The following is a 16857-nucleotide window of genomic DNA, read 5'->3' on the forward strand; positions in this document are numbered from 1 at the left end:
TATTTGGTGCATATATTGCATTGCCATACTGATGAGAGGGATCTAAATGGGAAGAGAGAGAAAAAAAGTTACTATAGGAAAAGATATTGAGATATGAAAGCAAATATTTCTTACTAAGGAGGGAAACAGAAAAAAAAAGAGTACTGAAAGTTTAATCCAACCTTTCTCCAAATGGGACACTAAAAGAACCAATACCTAAAGTTACTAGAATCTCTGTTTTCTGTGCCAAAATGTTTTCTGACATGGAGAGATTATTAATGGACAAGATGAATTCTGATAGAAGATGTTACCACCTGAAAGCTTGCTTGTCACAGGAGAAACCTCCAGAGGACTGAAAGACCTACTTGACCCTTTCTCCTTGAAGGCAGAAGCTCTAGGCTGTTATGTTTGTGATTTAGCATAGAATACTAATCTGAGGAAATCCTTGTGACTAATAGAAAACTTTCGCAAGTTTGTTGAGCTGTAAAGAAGGCTTGATAGTTTTCCAAAGGAAAGGAAACTCTGGTTGTTGTAGAAATACATGAAGCAGCCTCAAATGTCTCTCAGCAGAGGATGGCTGTAAATGGAAATAAACTGCTTGGGTTTCTAGATACTAAGGAGTGAAGGGGCCCACAAGCATCTTGTTTGGCTTCTTACTAAACATAAACCATTACATTTCATGTACTCCCTATAATACCTGTGCCTAGGCATTTTAACACCAAGCAGATTAAGCTGTTGCCTGGCGTAGTTGGGAACAAGAGACTGACTACTGCCTGCACCTGGAGGCTCTGGGGTGGCAGGGAACCAGGGAGGTGAACATGCCCAGGTGAGCTTGCATAAGATCCACATTGCCTGCAGGGGGAAACTGAAAAAAAAAACTTCAAACCTTGGGAAAAAATACTTCCTGGCCCCAAATTTTAGTGGGGCCTTGCACAGACAGCCTGACCAGATCCTCACACAAACATGGGGCAGTGGTTCACCTTGCCAATACAGCATGCCCAGTTGTGGCCAATTTCGAATAGTTCCAAGAAAAATGGGGAAAACTGCTAGACTGTATCTGGACAACAGATTTCCAAGCCAAAGAGACATCACCTGATGTGAATACCCCTCCTTTGCGCATTTAAGCATTAAAACTTCTTTTTGTATTGTTTTCTACAAGGTCTGCTTTGTGCACTGACTTACCCCAGCTGAAATGTTTCCAAAGGTGTAAAACCATAGCCACAAGTAAGCATGGTATAGAAGTATCATCACAGGATGGCCTTACTGGCTATGGCTACATCTGCTTGACCGTACTTCTCTTTTTGCTATTATACCTGCAGCAAAGACAGACAGAAATATCATGAGAGCCTTAACCTCTACTTTGCACTGTGAGGTGATCTTCATCTGAACTAGTGAAGCAGGTTTTGAGTCCAGCTGTGGAACACAAACCAAATCTAAACAAATCTCTGACTCAGCTCTAAACTGAAAAAGCAGCAGCTTTGAGGAGGAAGTTGGCAACACCACTTAGAAATCCATGGATTTGTTCCAGCTACCCTCTTCTCCACTCACTCTAATTATTTATCCCTGATCCCTAAATAGAATCTGTCTCAGGAAAAGAAAAATGGACATTGCTGAAGCTCTCTTTTCTTTCCAATTCACTTTTTCAAACCTAGGCACACACCCCACATTACAAAGCATCTTAAGCTGTTTCACCTTGACTACATCCCAGGTTAAACCATTTTGTCTTAACCTACATATAATGCAGTTTGTCTGCCTAGTTTTACTGAATGGAACCGCAGCTTTTTATTTTTCTAGCAGCAGTCTCACTTATTGGGATCTTTTTGAGTGATAGCTTCGAGCTATATTTTTTATAAAAATAATAGGCACCTATTCTTTCTATTCTGAACATTTGACTCAAAAAAAAATACAGCTTATAGTTAATAAGGCTCTAGTAGACCTGCAGGCCATCTGAAATGGAATGAGGCTGGGTTAGTGCCAAGTGTTTTAGTAAGTGTTCAAATGAAAAAAACAGTTTCTCAACCCAAGTGTATCTAAAATACTTTTTTTTTTTAATTTTTGCGTAAATTCACAAGTGATACAATATTGAAGTTTTGGTTTTTTTTTTTTGTTTTTTGTTTTGCTTTTTAAATATACTTTACAATCAAGTTAGTTAAGTGTTTACATCAAGGCACAGCACACCATATTATACACATATGCCTTGCCAGGCAGCAATTTAGTATAATCCCCGAGTTTTGGCAGTAGTGCCAGGATAAATAGCATGGATCACATATATGCCATAAGATAAATAATAGATGCTGTCACGTTTTATTTGAAATAGAATTGCATATAAAAAGAATATACAATAATTTAACTTGAATAACTAGAATCTCTTGTACTGTACATAACAGAAGAGTTTTCATTTGTTTTAAACAAAACATTTTCAATATTTGGATGCAAAATTAATCTTCTTTTTGGCTGTCTTGATTTATGGAGAAGAGTTGCTTTTGTTAGAAATGAAAGCTGGATTTTCAGTTTCATGATAATCTGAAAGAAACAAATCCAGAGTTACAGGTATGTTGATAATGAGTATTACTGATAAAATGAGCAAGTATTTCCAAATTGTTGTGTTTAGTTAGTGCCCCATGAAGCTAGTTATCTCAGTAGTATATCTGAAAGCTCTTTTCCACAATTTAAATAAGCTACAATTTATTTTTAGCACTTTGTAATGTTGTTACACTTGTCCAGTTTTTAGGAGATGATCACCATAGGTCTGTTACTCATCCAGTAGAACTAAAATTCTACCAACTCCAAAGGCTACAGATTCTGTACATTTTGCAACATATTTACCATCTTCATGTCAGTATTCAGCTGCCTACATTTGAACACTTCTTCTTCGCCTGCCAAAGGCCTTGGACCCCACGTTGGTTGGTACAAAGTTGTTCTTGCCAACTCCTCCCGACCGGCTCAGGAAGTCCGCCAGGCGATGGGTTACGCAGGTCGCTGTGTTGCATGCCCTCTTCTGTGCTGTCACGCTGCTTTTCAAGATGAAAGCAAAGGAGTTAATTCCCAAATATCTACTTTGAGCGCAATCAGACTTCAGTAAGGGATGTTACGCTAGGAAAGATTTTTCGGTAAGAGAGCAAGCAGGCTTACTGCACTTCCAGCTTCAGCCTGCTCAGCTTATAAGCTCTGAAAGGTGGGTTGGGTTGGGTTGGGTTGGGTTGGGTTGGGGTCCCCCACACACACCCTGCTTTCCCTCCCTGCCAGACACAGTTTGTGAAAGGAGGCTGAGCCCTCCCATTCTTGGGCAATCAGAGTGAAGACTTTAAACCAAACTAGACCTTCAGCAGCACCTGAGCTCTACCCTGCTGCCAGCAAGTAGCTGTGACAAACAGAGGTGCTGAGGAGCTCCAAGCCAGTTTTTAGCCAGTTYCCATTTCCTCTGGAGTTTAGATCTGTGCTTTGTTTGCACTGCTGCTGCTGCAAAGCAGTAACAGTTGTTCTGACTTCTCAGTTCAGCACCTAAATCCCGTAACAGCYCCCCCAAAAACACGAAATCCTAGAGTCACTGACAACTATGGGAATTTTGGCAGCGACTTGCAGGGCTGTACCTGCACACCCACAGTTCGTTTGGTCTCTCAGACTTACTTTTCAGAGCTGGACCCCACAAGCATACTTCCACGTACCTAGTGGTTGACGCCCTGGTTGAGTGCAGTACTTTAACATGCGAGTTCTGTGCCTACCACTAGACTGTAACTATTTTRTTAGACAGGGAACCTCAGGACATACATGTTCATACTATCCCTGCTTAGAGTTTTCTGCTATTTTTTCTTCTTGGCAGGGGGAGGGGGAAGAAAGGGATTCTGTTTAAATACACATTACAGAACCGAGCTCATTAACAATACGGATATCGCTCATAACATCAAGGCTGTTTTTGGAACAGGCCCCTGATTACAGGAGAGCTGCTGCAAAAGAACAACAGTAAAGTAATAATCTGCGAGGAACACCCAAATGAAAACGCCTTTTCTAAATACCAGCTAACATATAATGCAAGTACTGCAAGAAAAATCCGGTTTTATCTCCTAGCTTACAGTTGACCCATGTGGTGTTTTTAAGATATTTGGATTTTGAGTATACCAGTGTAGAGTCCTACCATAAAATGAGAAGGAAAAATGGAAAGAGTATTAAGTTCTTACCTGGAAGTGTTCAGTACTCAGTTTTAAACAGGACTATATTTCAAGTTTGTGTGAACAGCTCTCTATGAGCCTCTCCTGATTGCTTTGCTTCTCAAAAGCCTTCCTAGCAGAATTGTATGCATACCTGATTACATCAATGCATATGAGTGTGTGCATATATGTAATTCCAATTATAAGTTCTCTTTGTACTTTATTACCTTACTCAACTATTCTAGAATTATCGATATTGTACTGCCTCTCTTGAGCTTTAAGACAACTTGTAAAGTCTTCTAGCCTTATCTAGAAATCTCACAATCTAAAACAAGTAATTAAAACAAAGATCTAATCCTTATAGAAAAATAGGTTTATTGAGTAAGTGCGTGAGCAGGCACGAAAGAAAAAGTCTACTTGTACATTTAGTAGCCAGGAATGAAAAGCCTCATTTAGTTTTTTTTTTTAAGTGAATGTCTTTAGAAAAAAAAAATCATTTGAAATCTCAAGGCAATGCTGTTCATTCTTATTTATTTTTTCCCCTAGCCTGATATGAGTGTTATGTACTCTGTCTTCCTAACATTTGGTCCACCTCAAACATTCTCTGTCGAAAACAGAATCAAAAGAACACAGCAAAGTTAGCAATCAAAGTTAGATCCACATGCATCAAGTTAAAAAAAGGGCAGAAGGGCAGAATTAAGCACGTCTAGTTGTCTCCCAGGGGCTCCCCATAGTTTGCATAGCGTTCACGGTCCAGGTCACTCAGCACACTCCGTTTCTTGCCAGGAGTTCCAGCCCCGACGTCAGTGCGAGGGTAAGTTTGCAATTTGTGYAATTCTTGAGACAGTTTGCCCAGCACACAAGTACTCAGACTGGCACAGCGTTTGGAAATAGGTCTATCCAGGCTGCAGGGGGAAAGAAAACATGCCCAAAAGAAGAGTAGTCTCAAACATGCATGTTCATGCATTCCTTCTCTAGACAGATAACTACAGTTAAGAGGTAAACAAAAAGTTGAAAGAAAACAACCCCTTCACATCACATTCCATGCAAGGARGGTCCATACAAATGCAGTCAGAAGGAATACACAATTCTTCAGTCAATTCAATAAAGTTTCAGTTCAAAAAGCAGGTTGATAAGCCTTTTGGATGCTGGTAGTTAGGGAACAGGGATTTTTTACTTTCAGTATACTCAGCATGCTATTCAGTCCCTCATTCATCATCATCATGCTTCGCAGTACAAGACCTGCTAGGGTAACACAAACGCTGTGGCATGCCTTTGCCCTACGGGAAAAGGGGCGCTGCGTGCATTGGGACGAGTACCTTGCTCCTGCTGGTGGCTTTCCATGCCCAGTAACAGCATGCACTTGCACGACAGAGAATCCAAGAGTGACTGAATGGCCCCTAGCGCTCCCACTAGGGAAACATACCTTTCGCTGCCATATTTTAACACAACCCCCTCATTCACATTCAAATCGCCCACCATTTTCAGTTGCGAGAGATGGATAGAAGCAGGTTAACGGGTGGAAGCCTTTCTCCCGATAGCGACATGGGAGACATCTCTGCAGCATCATACTTTTCCGAGTCAGTGAACAGTTAGCCGTAACCCCAGAGAAGGGGAAGTCTTAGCCTACAGAGGGTCTGCTCAGGTGGCTCTTGGTGGAGAGCAGACTCACGGTCCCCCTGCCCTCCTCCCAGCCCCAGACCACGGTCCTTACCTATTCCCCTCAGAGGTTTGCTCCAGCTCTTCTGCTGTCATCTGTATGAACTCTTTCACCAGTGCATTTAATAATCTCCGAGCTTCATAATCACTTAGTGTCACTCGATCTGTTATGGACTCTAAGCCAGGTCTAGGCAGAGGCAAGCAAAACAGGGTGAACATAACCTGGAGCACTACAGAGGACTGGAGACGAGAGGTGTTGGGTCATGCATGCTGTTGACAGTATCTTTCACGGGTGTGAATACACGTCATGCTCATGCACAGCACTAGGTGTTATGTCATTTAGGAAAAAAACACATCACAAGTYATATTAGAAGAACTCAGCTTTCTCATTTACTATTGTCTGTTTTCTTGTATCTCTTCAGAATATTAAATGTTCTCATAGCATTCAGATGAAGTGCTCAGCAACAGGATCAGCTCTTTGCTTCTTACCTGACTGGGACTGCCTGGAAGCTGTCCATCTGGCACACAACCAAGGCATAGACAGCAAGGAAAGATGAAATCTTCAGCATAACCATGATTCCTCTCTACAACAAAGAGGTACATCAAGCAATTACCATTTACCAACCCTCTCAATCCTGTAAGATCTGCTAGAGAGGTCATCTTTTCTGACACACAAGCAGCACAAATGCTAACAGCCTTTTCTTGTATTACCTTTTAATTTCTTTTGATCCTGCTATTTTACTTTGATTTCTTCAGAATTTTAAAATAACTTAGAACTGTTATAGGTGATTTTAAAAAAGCAGGTTTTTAGAGCTGCCCTTCTGTAGTACTTTTTCARCTTAACACAGAATTACCCTCAGACTGATACAAAAGACATTCCTTTGACTCTGCATACAATATCAAATTCACCGTGTCAAACAAACAGGCACAGTTACAGGGATAGTCACACAAGAAAGCGGTGCTCAGTATTTTTAAGAATTAAGCATTGTTGTTAGCACTTTAGCTGAAGCCACTTGTTTCTTGGCACCGTTAGCACACTATTATCCCATCTCAAATTACACTATAAAAATTAAGTAAGTTCTATTTCGAAAAAAGCGTCCTACTCTGCGACCAGAAAAGGGTGAGTGCAGAAGATTAATTCAAGGACAGACAGAGTTCCCGAAGACCAGCACCGAACAGTTTTGCCTCGATGTGCACCCTGCTCCTCTCCGCATCAGCGGTGTGAGCGCGCCCTGCGCGCCACCGGCCCCGCAACCTCCGCGGGCGCTCGAGTCCCCGCGCCGCCGCAAACTTCCCTGGCCCCTCTCCGCTCCCTTTCTTGCGGGGCCTCCCCGCACGCACGGGCGAGGGGAGCAGCGCCCCGCAGAGCAGAAAGGAGCCCAGCGCGAAACGGCGTCCCGCTGCGACGATGCTCCGGGGCCGGAGAGGTCAGGAGCGCGGTGCTTACCGGGGTGCGGTGCGGTGCGGTGCGGTGCGGTGCAGAAGGCCCGTGCGCGCCGCCGAGCCGCGGTGCCGCGCGCTGCCGCCGGCTCCGCTTTATACCTGCCGCCGGGGCAGCGCGCGTGGGCGCCCGCGCGGCCTTCGCCAGCCAATGGGGAGCTCCGCCGCCCGCCGGGACCCCCCCGCTATTGGGCCCCGACCCCCAGCTCCGCGGTTACGTCATCGCCCATCCCGTGAGCGCCCCATTCACAAAACCCGGCCGGCACCGGGCCGGGCGCGGCGGCCCATTTGCATTGAGATCACCGCGCGGGGGGGCCGGGCCGGGCCGGGCCACCGCCGCGCCCGCGCGAAGCGGCACCTGCTGCAGAAGCTCCCGCGCTGCCGAGGGCGCGGGCCGGCGCCAGGATGCTCCCGCTGCGGGGCCACCGGCGGCTCCGGCAACGCTGCTGCAGAGGCGGGGAGCGGCTTCAGCGGTCCCCTCGCACAGTCTAGTAATGCCGGTCAGGGTTTCCTGCGGAGACCCCCGGCCCCGCTCCGCCGGCTCCCCGCTCCGGCSCCCTCCCGTTACTAATCGCACTTGCCCGCTGCTTGCAGAAGCCCAGAGGCTGAGGAAGCGCCTTGCGCTTCAGGGGAGCTGCCCGGGGCGGCCCGGAGCCTGCTGGCGCAAACGCTCCCTCCCCTCCGTGCTGCCGCGCTTTGCCCGGCGGCAGCTCTCGGGCGGCCGCAGCGCCCTGCCCTCGRGGGCACGTCCCCGGGAAGCGCTCGGGCGGGCAACGAAAGCGATGCAAGTGCCGTGCGGGGCGGCTGCGGCGTGTTTGCGCCGCGCACCGGAGGCGCGGGGCGGATCCCCCGCCGAGGCGCCGAGGCGCCGCGCTGCCCGCCCCGGGGCGGTGCTGCCCCCGGCGGCTGCCCGCGCCCCCCGCGCCGGGCCGCCGCCGCCGCCGCCCGGGAAGGAGAGCTGCCGCGGGGCTGCTCCCCGTCCCGGCGGCGGCCCGGCGCTGCACCCGGGGCGGCGCGACGGCTCAAACGCTTCCCGGTTGCCGTGGGACCGGCGCTGAACGCAGCTCTCCTGAAATCCAGAACTCTGGTTTGGCTGCCTACAACGGACGGGCGAGTTTTCCTACTGACTTCGGGGCTTTTCTTCGTTTATTTTTTTACAGAGCTGAAGATATGGCTAACTTCTGATGGTAAAAATAGTGTATTTCAGCTGGAGGTGAACGAAGTCCCAGAAAAGCGCAGAACAGGTATTCTTTTGTTAATGCGATTTTAGCTTTTAAATGCATAAAGAGGAACACAAACATGCTGAAAACACGGGCAATTCACTGATTATCCGAGGAAGGTTTCTGCTTTTCGCTGCTGCCCTCGGGGCTCCTGGCGCCCTCTGAGCGAACCGCCCCCCTCGCTCCTCGGGGGCCGGCGGCACGACGCGCCCCGGCCACTCCAACAGCGCCTGCCCGTCCGCTTTTTGCACAAGTATGACTGCAAAAATGTCAAGTAATTCTTTTTTTCGCTTTAAGTTTTCCTGCGTTACGGTCCCCGGTGGAGGGGGGATCTTTGCGCTCTGCATCCTGCTGCCGCGTCGCTCCGCTCCGCTCACCTGCAGCCGGCAGCGGCGAGAGCGAAACCAGCGCGGAGCTGCGCCGGGGCGGTGGTTCAGCGCAAGCTGCTCGGGTTACGCTGACGCGAGCGAGCTCGGTGCCCACGCGCGGTACCTGGTGGCTCCTCCGCGCCCGCGGAGCCCCGCGCGGCCCCTCCGCTTCCTGCAGCCGCAGACTCGCGGCAGAGGCTCCCCCGGTCTCCGCGCACCTTGAGTCCTCGTTTCAAGTAAGGGGTCTGCTGCGCTCCCTCCCGCGAGGAAACCTTTAAAGCTCCTGGAAGAGGGAGTTGAAGTGTTTGATTTTCGCTTTTCCGTGAATCCTGTGCCGCTTTTTAAGCTAGTATTTCAGAGGCTGCAGTTTATTCCTTAGGTTACGAACATTTAACGTCCCAAAGCAGCATCTAAAGAAACGATTCGGCATTACTGTCACTGCTTCAGACACCACTATTCTTTTCCCCTTCCTCTGTTAACAGTTAATCACTCATGTTTCTTTGGGGAATTTACACCTTGTCTGCACAGAACACTCCTGTTTTAACCTTAAAAACTGCAGACGATTCTGTAAGAACAGTTCCGGGGGGGGGGGGGGTTCTGTCTACTTTCGTCTCGTAGCTGACTCCAGTTAATGCAAGTACTTAAGTACTTTTCTTGCCAGTGCAGCTCAGTCTCAGACTGGAGCCTCCAGGCTGCGGTGATTACAAGATTTCAGATGCCAGCATTTCCACTTTCACAGGAAGAAACGTAATTTAAAGCAACAGGTATTAAAGCCAATAGATAGATAAACTTCTGTGCACATAGGAATATACAGATGAAATAGTACTTGGAGGTTGGCAAGCGCTCTGGCTGCTTCTTGCCAGAGCTAATGCAGGGACTCCCAGCTGGAGTGCTTGTCCTTTTGCCTCTCAACTACGTGTCTGTTAGCCTCACCAAGCACGTTTTCGCCTTGCAAATCTCTCTTCTCTTGTACGTAAGGTGGAGAAGAAAGTATACCAATTACAAAGAACTCTAAAGTCTGGTTTGTGTATATTCAGAAGTGGTGAAGCAGATACAATAAAGGGATGTCACAGGATCATGGTCTCCTTTGCTAGATAAACRCAAAACTAAAGGTTAAGCATTCATGGAAAAACTAGCACAGAGGGGTATTTATGAGCACTCCATGAGAAAAGCATGACACTTCCTAAAACAACCTGTTTCAAGGAACTTATATATCAGGTAAAATAACCAAAGGGTATGAGTTCAAAGTAGATGAACTTGAAGAGTTACAGAAAGACTGCATTTTTTAAAAAGAAATCAGATTATATGAACAATGTTCAGCTTCAACTAAAAGGAATCCCCATTCAAAAAAATCAGTTTAAGTTTCTAGGAAGGAAGAAATAGCTGTCCTATTTTAAGATGACTTTCCTTCTCTGCACTGGATACAACTCCTGCTTAAATCATGTCAAACAGTAGAATGTTTTAACAAACACATTTTAATAAGGGCAACCTTCTTCTCCTACTTTAGACATTCCCATTTTATCAACAAGCTGTAGACACTGCAGTGAGATTCTTAACTGTTACCAGCTGACATGATGTTAAACAAAAATACTGTATCTACAGGGTATGGTGAGATTTTCGTTCAACAATAAAATGCAGCTCTTCAAGACAGACAAGACTGAGCTGCACAGACACAATTTCCATTCCCAGTAATCACTGCATATCTGACCATAGAGGACCGTGAAAGGATAGACAGGGACAGTGCTGCAATCCACAGATACAGCAAGTTCCTCATGATGGAGGTGACCATGATTCATGTCTCTGCTCTCTCTGAGCTTGATCTTCCTAGTACCCAATGAAGCCTTTTACAGATGAGGACGTTTCATGACAAAACCAGCTGTAGAAATCAAAAATCCTGCTTCTACAAAGAGAAGCCTGAGAATTACTTTTCTGTGTTTTGGACAGACCCATCAGCTCCTCGGCATCCTGTCTCCAACAACAGCCAGAAAGCTGTTCCACAGGAGGGCACCGTGCAGAGCACCCCCGGGGCAGGCGAGCGCCCATAAGCCCTGGGAAAGCACCATTCTAAGCTGGGTGCAATCAGCTCTATGGAAAGCGATGTACGTTGAGCCAGAGGTAACAATGCCATGCTGCTGGAAAAGCAAGCTATGTGTTAACATGTTTAAGACATAAGAGGTAATCCTGATGCTCTACTTGTCATTGATGAGATCCCAGCTGGTTGCTCTGTTCAGTATATAGCATGCCATACCTCAACACAGGTGTGAACAAGTGGGAGAAACTCAGGAAAAATACTAGTAAGAATTATCAGAGATTCCATAACATGATTTAGGAGAAAATAAGATGGAAGAATGGGGGAGCATTTAGCTAAGAGAAGAAGAGAGAATGGAGAAACATGATAATAGCTTTAAAAATATAAATATTTGCCATAAAAAGCAGTAATAATCTGCACTCTGTTACTATGTTAAAAAGTGAGCATAGTAACATATAGCCTTAAAAATCAAGAACAGATACGCCACACATTAGAACGAGCTTTCTAAAATTATGAATAGTGACATATAAGAACAGGTTGCATTGCAGTTACAGCATATATATTACTGGAGGATTTTATGCTGCAGTAGTCTAACATCTGTCAGGAATGACACACATATAGTTGATCCTGCTTTGAGGAAGGAACATGGTTTACTAGATACACTCTCACTCTCTTTTGCTTTTCCATTTTCTGTGATACTATAATCTTAATAATTTAAACTCTGAAATATAACATCATATATATTATCCAAATTTATTAGCATTAGCTTGAGCAAAGCTTGCATCCTTAAAATGTCTAATCCCTTGTTTTATTCTGTTTCTATAGTCTCCTCAAAGGTCATATTTAGATTCTGAATAAGTAGGCTTCAAGCTTATTCACCCAAATAACATTTCACACATTCTCCTTGTAGTTTGGTTTAAATCTGGCCAACGATAAGAGCCTGCTTTTATAAAATGTAGTTGTTTCCTGAGAACCACAATACTGATCTAGATCTCAACACTGCAGGTTCCCTTTTTAACAGAGATCAGTTCTGGATTTAGGTTGCTTCAGTGACAGCTACCATCTCAAGTGTGGAACTGCTATTGGAATTAATTACTGAAAAATCCATGAATCAGTCTGGAATCAGGCTAAGTTCTTCCAAAATGCCTTTAAAAAGCTTCTAGGCTGACCATCAAAAGACATTTTCAATGCATTTTCAAAAGACAAGTTCAATGCTAGATTGCTTTAATTTCATGGAAGCATTCCTACTGAACTTTCGTTTTGCAGAAGTTTTATTGTATATGTTCAAAATCTGGTGCAGAATGGTCACATTCTGTCCTGCATGGAGGTTTGCTTGGCCAGGGAAAAGGGACAGGCTGTAGGAAGCCGTCTGTGGCTGTCTCCTCTTCCATCCTGCATGACCATATCTCAGCTTCAGAATCRTGTAGCAGAGGCTCCAGCCCTAACTCCTGTCACCTGGCAGTACTCTCCACTCCTTGAGAACTGGCAAAACTCGGCAGCGCTTCAGCAAGACCCGCTTTGGTCTCGGGCTGTCACTCTGCTACGCTGATGAGGGGAGCTCGCAGCTCACCAGACACAGCTAGCATCAGCTTTGCAGCATACCCAGGGGAATGCAACACAGACAGACTGTGGAGAAAAATCATTTTGTTTCAAGTTCAGTACCTATTTCTACTTCARTTTTATACATTCTCCAGTTAAGATAAGAGACGAACAAACTCCTTATCTGGTAATGACCTCAGAACACAAAACTAACCTTGTGAAGCAATAGCTTAGTTATAATCCTTGATTTGATTGTCAGCAAAATATGGTAAGAGATATATGCTAAATCCTCAAGTTAATCTAAAGTTTCTTCTTGACAGGACATAAGGATGGTGGAAGATCTCATGTCATCATTTTATTCTTGGTCTTGAGAGTGAGTGAACAGTGAGGTCTGATTAGAGTGACAGGGTAACTTACTATTTTTATCAGTCCTTTCCAGGACCATTCAGTTGCTCCAGCATTACAAGACTGTACAGCTGTACATCCCTGCTGGTTCCAGTAATGCCATCTGCATGAGGAGGACCGGGCACGGTTRTTTCTCAGCTGACTGTTCAGTTGTCGATCACTTGACAAAAGGAACTTGTGCAAGGGCAACAACATAGACTGCACCCTTCACTACATGAGAGAGTGAGAAAGATCTCTCTCCTTACAGAGCTGATAAATAGTACATAAAGGCAAAGGCTACTATGATCATATTTGCTGATCTACTTACAGCACAGTTTCTGGGAACCAATAGTCCTAGGAGGCTATCAATTAAAAAGATAAATTCCTAAGTGAATGCTTGGAATTGACCTAAGGATACCCTGAAAGCTCAGAAACCAAGCAGCAACTAAAATATGCCAGAAACATTTTTGAAATTATAATCTTGAAGTCAGTGTCATCATTTTCTGAGTTTGTTTGACAATGTTAAATGTTTAGGCACAGTAGAACTGTGATTAAGGAAATGTTTATTTTCAGCAAGAGAACAAACTCTCAAAGGAAAACTGGGCTTTTCTGTTTTAGCAAATCTATAAAGCTCCATCATCAYTATAGGCTTATCTAAAGACATGTCGTAATTCAGAGCCTGATAATTTGTTATGATGATACAGGTGTGTTAAAAAGAGCTATGTAATTGTAATAGATAAAATCTGCCCGTGACTCTAAGCTTCTCAATGGGCTTATGAAATGAATTTCTTCAGGGTGTTCAGTGCATGTGTATTTTACACGCRTCTATACAGATCTCTTTCTCTCTCTTCCCTCCTCCCCACCCAAGAAAAAGAGCAAAATCTTTACATACCGGTCTACAAAGAAGTTGTTTTCTTGTATGATATTTTATAAATAATGGTGTGACTTAACTGGACAGAGAAGTCACTGTAGGAAGAAAAAGAACTTTAGCTTGATAAATGTTTAGCTTATTTTTTTTCCTAGAAGTACAGTAAAAAATATCAGTGTAAAGAAAGCAAAAGCCTGTTCAGAGAGTAGTAAGTATTGTGGCTGTAATACAAGTTGGTGAGCTATTTAATGGACCTTGGACACTACTTCACTTTTTTTTTCCAAGAGTGTAAAAGAAGCATCATCAGGATCTTGTTATTAAAAAAACAGTCACGTGTATCAGTATATTTCTTCAAATTCCCTTGAAGTGCAAAGCTGCCCAGAGCTGTGTAGTCACTTCCTGTCAATGGATCACTTTCTGCTTTTCTTGATAAGACTTAGGAGCACAGCCATTTCCTGTTACTTGATTGTCTCCAACTTCTCCTTATAGAATTTATAATGCAAAGTAATTGTGAATCTTGATGACTAGACTGCTTTAGAAGAATTTAATAAAGATACATATTTTATTCGGTTTCTTTATTCAGCCATCATTTTTATAGTTAAGAAAAACTATTACTCATCCTATTAGTTTGCTCAGTTGATCATCAATGATTAAGATGAGTAAAACCTTCCGAAAGCAGCAATTCAGCACAAACTGCTTCACCTCCCTCCAGCAAAGGAAAAAAAAAGAAAGAAAGAAAAAAAGGAACAGTCAGAGAGTGGCAAGGAATCCTGCCCTTGGGTAGCCCACTGGAGGTTGTCTGGCAGCCCAAAATCCATATTCGTAAGTGATTTCAGCTGTTCACAAGGATTTTTATATCACTTATTTCTGATGCAATTTCAATTGCATTTATCCATGCTAGTTCTTTCTCCTCTCTGTTTAATCACATATCCGTTAGAGGTTCTCAGATCTTTAATCTTGGCTGATTGACTGGTTCTTCGCGTTTGGCTTAGCCAAAACTGTTCTGCAGTAGCACTCTCCATTTCTTCATCCTGTGTTGCAGTGAGTAATACCACCATCTCTTCTGCATTGCCAAAGCTCAAATGCTGTTTAAGGGCAGTTTTGATTGTTCTCTCTCCTGTTTAAGGATAATAATCAAAGCTTGTCTCCTTTCCTTTCCATAAAAGTCTATTCCTTCCTTTATAGTCAAACATTCACATCTTTCTTCTGTATCTTATTTTCCTCTTCTTGGATCTTTCCTGTGCTGGTTTTGTTTGTGGCTTTCTCTTCAAAATGCTCGCTGCCAAAATTGTCAATCCCCTTTCCTTTCTTTTCTTATACAGATGCAGTAGAACACATGATTATTAAAACTTCGGGTGCATATTAAATATTACATATTTAAATAACAAGAGTATTGAAGATAAAATGTAAAAAGCAACACTACTTCTTCCTGTGTTTCCACAGGCATTTTGAGAACTATTCAAGTATCATCTTATCTATAGGAATCAAGCAGGAAAAAAAGTATCAGCCCCTTTTTGCTTTCCCCAAAGACAGAGGCTTATATATGTAAGTGGTTTACATCTGTATAACTGACACTGCTGTAACACCATATAATTATACACCAGATAATTGCACGATGTATCTGTGACATAAATGTTCTTCCTCCCATTATAATCAACACTAGTATCATTATGCAAGTTAATCCTATGTAATTGTCTCTAGGTTGTAAATCAGTCTTTCTCACGCTGTTCTGAGGTGTTTTCTGACCAGCCAGGCAGTGTGCCTCTATTCACCTGCATATGCTGAGCTGAAATGTTGGACCCCCTTCTTTGTTTAAATATGTGTAAATACTTAGGTTCAATTCAATCCATTTGATCTCGCATGCTACAGCACAACTACTCAAGCACACTGCACACCTCGTTTGTCCTGACTCTTTTGCCCTCTTGTGAGAAATCTTAGGGCACTGACATCGAAATGCTGATGTTTTTGCAGATACAGTTTAGTAACACCAGAGTCAAGATGGTAGGCACTGTCACATTGAAAGAAAGCATGAATAAATAACTTAGAAGAAGTAAACGATGAGAAATGCACCCCCAGCAGTGCTCAAGCCACCTTTCCACATCCTGACAAACTGGGTGGGATTTGGTATGGGATGTTTACACTGACATACACTTTACAGGCATTTTGCACCTCGGACAAAGAAGGCGCTGAGGCCTGTACAACTAGCCACTCCTTGCATGAAGCTTGCCAGACAGTCAGCAGGCTGCACCTGCCCTGGCCCTGGGAAACCAGTGTGGACCCTGGCCCAGCACCCGGCCAGCCTTCAGTGTGGGACAACACAGGGTACCAACAACTGGCCAAGAAAAGTGGCCGGTATTGTATTGTTGCGCTTGCTTTTGTTAAAGGCTAGTTACTGGTGTATCATGCTGTAATACAGACATGACATTTTATCTTTTCTCCTCAATCTGCCCATCCTGGGCAAATACGAGCGAGCTCAGCCAGTCTGATTGCCCTGCAGCCTCGCAGCTGACTTGCTGCCAAATTGCCAGCCAAAAAGCTATACCTTGTCATTTCCCAGCTCCCCGCCCTGTTCTCTGTTCCAGCCACAGCTCTTACCTCTTCTCTGAGCTCTGATGGCCTTCACTGCCTTTGGTTTCTCCATCACCTGCCTCCTGAGCAACATCTGGTGTCCTCCTCAACTTGTGTGCTGTGTACCCTCAGCTCAGTATCACCATATTCAAAGCTGAATATCCCATCACAGAAGTGTGCTGAGAATTAAGTATTCAGTAGTTAGCTACTCAAATATGTAGTGCCCTTTAATCAGCTGAGTTATTAATGATACTTATCAGTGTAAGTTCGTTACATGTTCAAATTCTAGCAACCTTTTTACCGGCCTGTGTAAAGATGCTAAGAATAATTCAACAGAAACCTCCAGCAGAAAACACATGATTTTAATAGGGCAAGGATGCTTCTATTACGCCTAAAAATCTTTGTAAAATAGCAGTAATGGGATAGAAAAACAGCATAAGCAGAAGCAAAGGAGCATGTTTATGCTCTTTTTGTAAGGCGATACGCTGCAGAGCGGGATTGCTCTCCCCGTGGCTCTGTCAGTAAGCGACCGCGTCCCTAGACCTGCTCAAGTCCTCTTTCCGGAGGCTTCACGCCGCTGCTGCGGCAGCGCCTGCCCTGCGGTCTCCCCGCTGCTCGCAGAGGCGGCGGCGGCGCGGGGGGCAGAGGCGCCCCGGGC

At 44.5% G+C, this 16857-nt stretch overlaps 1 protein-coding gene across 2 annotated transcripts; it reads right to left on the reverse strand.

Annotated features, from left to right (window-relative positions):
• Positions 1 to 2413: 2413 nt before the first annotated feature.
• CALCB (calcitonin related polypeptide beta) lies at positions 2414 to 16387 on the reverse strand. 2 transcript variants are annotated; one of them, XM_085317242.1, is made up of 5 exons: positions 16227 to 16387; positions 6273 to 6367; positions 5839 to 5970; positions 2806 to 2993; positions 2414 to 2502 (listed from the first exon to the last, which is right to left on the reverse strand). In XM_085317242.1, exons 2-4 carry the CDS (start codon positions 6356 to 6358, stop codon positions 2831 to 2833), a joined length of 381 nt encoding a protein of 126 aa, XP_085173368.1. In that variant the 5' UTR covers positions 6359 to 6367; positions 16227 to 16387; the 3' UTR covers positions 2414 to 2502; positions 2806 to 2830. The 2 variants fall into 2 exon arrangements, with proteins under 2 accessions (XP_085173368.1, XP_085173369.1); XM_085317243.1 differs by lacking the exons at positions 2414 to 2502; positions 2806 to 2993 and adding an exon at positions 4667 to 5029.
• Positions 16388 to 16857: the final 470 nt, after the last annotated feature.

This window comes from Rhea americana, unplaced genomic scaffold (genome assembly GCF_003343005.1).
Source record: "Rhea americana isolate MKP2758 unplaced genomic scaffold, rheAme1 scaffold_49, whole genome shotgun sequence".
In the NCBI taxonomy this organism is placed as follows: domain Eukaryota; kingdom Metazoa; phylum Chordata; class Aves; order Rheiformes; family Rheidae; genus Rhea; species Rhea americana.